General features: G+C 38.2%; 1 protein-coding gene across 1 annotated transcript; it reads left to right on the top strand.

Annotated features, from left to right (window-relative positions):
• The first annotated feature begins 5 nt into the window (after positions 1 to 5).
• On the top strand, positions 6 to 3,935 carry asphd1 (aspartate beta-hydroxylase domain containing 1). The gene is made up of 5 exons (XM_017494682.3): positions 6 to 416; positions 1,291 to 1,497; positions 2,051 to 2,258; positions 2,845 to 2,958; positions 3,112 to 3,935. The coding sequence occupies exons 1-5, from the start codon at positions 6 to 8 to the stop codon at positions 3,219 to 3,221; spliced, it is 1,050 nt and encodes a 349-aa protein (XP_017350171.1). The 3' UTR covers positions 3,222 to 3,935.
• The last annotated feature ends 3,730 nt before the right edge of the window (positions 3,936 to 7,665 follow it).

Here is a 7,665-nt window from a genome sequence, read left to right as displayed (position 1 = left end):
GCAGGATGTCGTGGTCTCTGGACCTGCTCCCTCTGCCTCCTTGTGTGGAACTGGGTGGGCCTCCCCTGAGTGGCCTTCTGTGGACTCTGCTGCTGCTTTTTCTCTGGTATTGCTACCGTGTCGGCGCCGACCCTCCGTCCTGCTCATCTGGCTCAGCTCACTCTGCTTTATCTCGATCCTCCAGCTGCTCTCCAGTCGAGCATGGTCATTCCACCCCGAAACCTTCCCCTGCAATCGCTGTGGAGAGTGGGGAGGAAGAAGAAGCGAAGAGTTACCTGATGCCGGTGTTGAGCCATGCCCCATTTCCTGCTCAAGCAGCAGCAGGAAGCAGGAAGTTGTACACAGCACTGCAGGAGTATGCCAAGCGTTACAGTTGGGCCGGCATGGGCCGCATCCACAAGGGCCTGCGCATCCAGGTCAGACACATATAGAAGAAAAAGAGTGTGACGTCTGGGTTTGGGGTCCTTTTTAAGAATGGTAGAGAACCCAAGGACAAAGTCTGAGATATGTAGTGATGCTGAGGAAGAAAGCATTTAGGATTAATTATTATTTTAAAAAGGAGCATATGAATATATTTAAAAAAAAGATTCTTTCTTCTATCTCAACTTCATGTCCTAATATTGTAGGTTCCTGTAATAATAATTGGACATAAATGTTGATTCAAGTCATAATTAAAAGTGGAAGCTTGAGAAGTAATATTGATGCCATCTACCATTTCATTGTGGTGGAGAAACAGACAGTTTCAATAACTGATGCTAGGAATGATTGTTTTTCCGGCACTCTTAAAAATAACGTTTTCTCATGGTTTCCTTGATAGGGGAACAGTTCTAGCTTTCTACAGAGGCTCTACTTGGAAAATGTTTAAAAAGGGAAACCCCTCTGTATAGTTTTACAAAAGAACCTTTAAGTAGTCACAAAGAGGGACAAACTGAGGAAGGCTTTAGGGTGCTAGAAGAGTTTACTTGCTTTTAAAAGGTACCGATTTGACCACAGAGATCAAAGCCCTTCTGGAAATGCTGGCTGCATTGTATATGTACAAGTTTACAGTAGGGGAAATGTTCTGAAAATACTAAAATAGACCAGGCTAGTAAACCTTGTAATGTCAGTTACATCTGCTACAGGAGGTAGAATGCAAAACTCTACCAAACTGTGGTCCAAATCAAATTTCATTTGATATATAACACACCTTTATGAGTGATATATGATGTACTCTCTCTCTCTCTCTCTCTCTCTCTCTCTCTCTCTCTCTCTCTCTGCTTGACTCCATGCCTTCTTATTATTATTTTAAAGACTAGGATGAATGATCGCTCCACCATTCAGAAGCCCCACCTCTTCTACCTTCCCGATGTTCCGAGCATCCCTTTCTTCCCTCGGGATGCTCATCGCCATGACATCGAGATCCTGGAGGCCAGCTACCCTATAATCCTTGCTGAATTCCAGGCTGTCTTCAAGAGAGGCATTGACACAAAGCTGGGCTGGATATTCCAAGGACCCAAGGTAATAAAAGTAATATAATAAAGTATAAAGTAAATTAATGTAATTATATAATGTATTATAAAGTCTTATACTGGCTGCCATGCCAGATCGGAGGATTTGAACAATGCAATAAACCTGTACGAAATTCTTACTTAATTGAATAACAATTGTGGGCTTAAAATCTTAAGTTCTTTTTTAGCACAACTTTTCGAACAAGTTTCATTTTGAGATCGTCACGGTCCAAAGTTCCAGGTTTAAGCTGCTGTAAATGTGATTTTGCAGCAACACTGAGATCTACTAAAGATGCATTAAATATTTATTAAGTAGTATCTCTAGCTCACTCTCACTCACTATTAATCTCTCTCCTGTTCGCTTTTACTCACTCACCTTCACTCGCCTCACTTTCCTACTCACTATCTCAAATCAATATCTGCACTGCACCACTGAGAGGTCTCCTGCCTTGCTTCATCATACATGTAAATTCGTCAATAGAAGCTTCACTGGTGCTTAGTGAAAACACAGCCTTGTTCATTTATTCGTTAATCATGTTTATGTTTGTCGCTTCACTTCTCAGGGTCAGGCACTGTTTCCACTCTACAACGCTGGAGTGTGTGTGGCAAGTAATTGCCGCGCGTGTCCATGTACGTACCGTACTCTCCTCTCCCTGAGAACTTTCATCAGCAGTAACTCCCTTGGCTCAGCAGGTTTCTGGCTTTTGGGCCCTGGGGCCTCACTAGGGGGAACCTATGGGCCCACCAACACACGTCTCCGGTGCCATCTGGGTAAGTCCTGACTCCTTATATAGCACCAGTTATCCTACACAATGGCTAATGCATTAATGGTGAAAGAAATAGGTAATCCTTTCTTGGAATATCATATAGAAAAATATATAAGACATATGCTTTGAATCTGTAATTCAGAATGACAAGAAATCCCTGTAGCGATCTGATTAAAGCTTGTGATTTTTTACACAAATATATGTCCATAAAGCAGAGGTCTGTTACCACCCTAAAGTGGTTACTTTCCTATACTTGCACGTCTAAAGGTGTTTTATTCCTCAGACACCATAGTATTTTTCCAACGCTAATAAATAAGAAAATGTTAAAGAACAACACATCATATGTTTATCCATTTACAATGACACCTTTAACATTAAAGACAAATAAGGCATATGTGATATTACCAACAAACAACAAAGCCCTCCATCCTGACAACTTGCATGTGTAGGAAAACATAAAGGAACAGCTTTAACTCTGACTGTTACAAAGCAGTCATACATCAGCAGTTCTTTCTGAAATAGGAATCTGCTCACAGAACGTGTCATCAATTAAACGTTTATTTAATTAACAAATTCTACATGTCCCGTAGGTCTCCAGACTCCTTCACAGTGTGAACTGGTGGTAGGGGGTGAGCCTCAGTGCTGGTCTGAGGGACACTGCCTCCTAGTGGATGACTCTTTCCTGCACACCATCTCGCACAATGGTAAGCGTTGAAATTAAAGCCATTAAATGAAATAATGAAATAATTAAACGTTGTTAAAATGTCACTATAAGTCATAAAAATGCATAGACATAGTATCAGATTTGACTCTGACTGTAACTTGTTGTTTTTTTCTTCTTCTTTTTTGTCAACTAGGTGGCGCTGAAGACGGTCCAAGGGTGATTTTCAGTGTCGATCTGTGGCACCCAAATGTTGCAGCAGCAGAAAGACAGGCTCTGGACTACATCTTCAGTCCTGAACAGTAATCAACTACGTATCTCTGAGCTCACCAGTAACACCGAAAATATGCAGAGATGTAGCCTAGCTGTATCTCATTCCGTTTCAGCTGATCTCTTCTCTAAACCACCAAGAAGAAATGTGGAGACAAATTTGACGTATCGTTCCACCACGAGATAAGTTGACTGTATGTAACTGCATTGTATTTTCCCCAAAATGTACTGAAACAGAAAAGTTTGTCTTCCCTCTGAAAGTTCCTCTAAGTAGAAGCAAGACCAAGCACACATTTCTGTCTGACTCTCTTTTTCTAACGCGCTCGCAAAACCTGTGAACGTTAGACAAGTTCCAGTTTTCAATATCTTCATATCTCTTTTTGCTTCGTGCCTGTCTTGACAACTCCGATCTCCTGTTGTATCATTTTGTGCCTGATTTGGTAACTTGATCGTGACCTTTTTTCTGACATATACTGTGATTCAAGCAATTTTGTCAGTACTGTATGTATATTATATTTATGTCTGTACTGAAGACCTAGTTTTATCATATGGAGTTTTATTTTCGTGATGAATTTTATTTTCAGACACATTCTGTGAAGCACACGGCAAAACAAGTATTTGATCCGACTGCATGCATGTGTTGTGAAGCCTGACTGTACAGCCAATGTGATGCATCGGACCCATCTCCCTTGCAATGAACATGTAACCAACTAACGGTGTATTCTTCAAATAAAGATTTTTTTTGTCAAAGCTACAAAATGTTCATAATGCTACAGATAATATCTTAGCATAATTAACTGCACAATTCAAAGGTTTTTGTCAGGTACATAAAACGACACGTATTAGCTACACACATTAGCTAGCTGGCTAAAATAAGCTAAAATAAGGTGACATTTGGACTTCAGAGAAGGTAAACATTTTTCGGCCATCGGTGAATGTGAAGTTAGCTAACACTAAAGGTTGTTTAGTTCATTTAGTGTTTTCCCCCCAAAACACCTGCATGCGTTCTTCCTAAACTGGAACTTTTGAATACTAAGGCAACTAGACACCCCTCCTCGCCTTGATTATTTGGATGTTGATAGTCCATATTTTTTCCTTTTCTTTTCCTCTGAGCAGGTATACTAACAGCTGCCAAAATGTGGCCTTAGCTTCAAGTCCATATCTGAAAGTGCTGAAATAGGAAGAAAGAAGTCATATTTATATATTTTGTTAGCCAGCTGGCTGAGATGAACTAATGATTTTTACACCTTTTGCACACCATATTCTTAAATGTTCTTAAAATTCACTGCTAAAGCTACCCACATAGCTACAATGAGATGAATTGAAAGTGTATCTAGGAAATGTTCAGAATTGTCAGACAGATGGAGAACATTTCCAGCTAACACATTCTCTGACAGGATTTTTAAGTCATATTCATATATGTTCATACTTTTCCTTTTAATGCTAGCTAGCTGGCTAAAATAAGCTATGGCAAAAATACTTATTTATAATGCACATAATCCTGTCACATTCTATCCCTATCTACAGACTATCCTGTGCTAACCTGACATTATTTCTGACAGAATTTTTCAAATGTTCATAATATTTGCTGCTAATGCTAGCCAGCTGGCTATCATGTGCTAACCTGACAGGATTGCTGACAGAATTTTTCAAATGTTCATAAAATTTACTGTAAATGCTAGCTAGCTGTCTAAAATAAACTGTTACAACGTTTCTTATTTATAATATATATAATCTTATATTCTATCCCTATCTACTGACTAACATGTGCTAATCTGACATGATTTCTGAACGACATTTTAAAATGTCCATAGTATTTGCTGTTAATGCTAACTAGCTGGCTAGCATGTGCTAACCTGACAGGATTTCTGAGAGGAATTTCATGTAATATTCATGAATGATCATAATCTTCACCTCGAACACTAGCAAGTTGGCTAACATGAACTAAGCTGACAGGATTTCTGAGAGGAATTTGATTTAATATTCATGAATGATCATAATCTTCATTGTTAACTCTAATGAGTTGGCTAACATGAACTAAGCTGACATGATTTCTGAAAGGAATTTGATGTAATATTCATGAATGATCATAATCTTCATTGTTAACTCTAGTGAGTTGGCTAACATGAACTAAGCTGGCAGGATTTCTTAGAAATGTCAGTCATATTCAGTCATATTCATGCCTGTTCATCCTCGTCACTGCTAAAGCTGATTATTGGTTCATGTAATCACACCTGAAAAGATATTTCACAAACCAGCACCTTCTCAGAAAGTTTGAATTGTGTAAACTCAAGTGTGGTGTGGAGAGATATATTTAGACATATTTAGAGGAACATACAAAATGTGAACTACGTGTCTACCTCTGAGACTGTATAGTCTGTAATCACTCTTTGAGGGTGAAGGGAGATTGACGCAGGTCACACAGAGATTCAGGGGTCATTATAAGATTTATTCATGTTAATTAAACTTATTCATATTCATTCATTTATGTTTATGGAGATCATTAAATCGTTAAATTACGGTGCACAAATCGGTTAATCCTCTTTATCTACTACTGTAATTAACCCAGGTAATCTGGCTCAGTATGACATGTTTATAGAGGATCACACTCACTCACACACACACACACACACACACACACACACACACACACACACACACACACACACACACTCACTGACATCCTTTATAGTACCATGCCCTAAATGAATTTGTACTGTCATTTGCACTGTCACATTTTTACACTATACCAAGGATTCAATCTATTACGTTTTCATACTGTACATTCTAATATTTTAGTGTATCAATACCTTCATACATTTCCTTACATTTCCCCAATTTAACTTTGAAACTTTCATTTTTACTAGACATGACTGCACTTGAACTGACTGAACTCTACTTAACATTTATCAGTGCAGCACACTGGCAACATTTGGATGGATAACACTCAGTTATTCCTGTTAGATGTCATCATTGGATTACATGATACTACAGTGATATTAACATTTCTCTGTCTTAAAACACTTCCTTTTAAAATTTTTCCTTTGAAAATGTAATGCTTGTGGAAAAATTGTTTCTCTGAGGATCCTTATCATATTTGCCAATACTTGTAAACAGAATTGGACAGACTCTTGTGTTTGGTGTATACACAAGAGCTGTGGAATTTATCAGTTGGCTGATATTCACTGAGCATTTGGCAGTAATGTGGTCAGATCTGCGCTTGCATTTGACCAGCATTAAGGGCTCTGTGATTACTGGGATCTCTTATGCAAACAAAAATATCCTAAAGCTTGTTGGGTAGGCCTATTAACAGTTACATAACGCTGACTATATATATATATTTGTGTGTGTGTATGTGTGTGTGTGTGTGTGTGTGTGTGTGTGTGTTTCTTTCTCTTTGTCTCCAAATTAATTTCCAGAATTATTGACTCATTCTTGAAAATGTACAAAAAATATTATGCAAATCAAACATGCAGTGAGTGGTATTTTGAAGTTAAACATAATGGGCTTTGTTTTATTGAGTTCTATTTTAATAGTAATATTCTGCGTAATACTGGTTTCAGAATCAGTATAGCCTACACTAAATATCCGGTGAAGCCTCCACTAGAGAGAAAACACTGAGCATCTTTCTGTGATGCCTTAAAACAGTGGTCACCGACCTTGTTCCTGGAGATCTACCATCCTGAAGACTTTATCTCCAACCGTAATCGTGTTCACCTGATCGTTGCCTTTAGAAGTTCTTTATCAACTAAAGCATGTGATTTTGGTTGGAGATTAAACCTGCAGGAAGGTAGATCTCAAGCCTTAAAAGACTGTACAACACTTGTAGAGCATGCCGGACCACTCTTCCATGTAGAACATATCAAATTCTTTACTTTACTTCTTTTGCTTATATTTATGCATGCAAACTTCTTCAATTCCGACTATAGCTTTTAAATAGGGTTCAAGTTTTGACAGTGAGATAGCCAGTGCAAGTCTAAATCTCCTGCTATAGTAAACCAGACTGTGGGTTTCTAGTAGCAGCAGCCACAACAAAGCCTCAGTGGCACAAAGCATCAGTCATACTTCCATATTTTATGATGGAGGTGTTTATCCCTTTTTTCCAACACACCTTCCGATGGTATGAAAGAACAGTAAGTTAGTTTTTGCTCTTATCTGACGATAGTTTCAATGATGCTTAGCAAATTTCAGATATTATATCTTGTGGGTTGCTCTCAAAAACAGCTTGTTGTTGTGGTGGCATCTAATAATTCAATTTAAAACTTAACAAACCAAGAATCAAGTGTTTCCAAAACTGTTTCGAATTCGAAAACTGATTTTAACGGTTCCTTCTTTTGGGGCAGTATGCTTATGCGTCTTCTTTATTGTTAGGGGAAATGTGCATTATAGAAATCAATTTTGTGCAATGTGTTATACACTAGTATTTGTCCAACAGTATTTTTTTTTTTAATATTGTGTCCTTATATAAAGTAGATTTGAG

This window comes from Ictalurus punctatus, chromosome 2 (assembly GCF_001660625.3).
Source record: "Ictalurus punctatus breed USDA103 chromosome 2, Coco_2.0, whole genome shotgun sequence".
NCBI lineage: Eukaryota > Metazoa > Chordata > Actinopteri > Siluriformes > Ictaluridae > Ictalurus > Ictalurus punctatus.
This window is presented reverse-complemented; position numbering and strand designations above follow the sequence as displayed.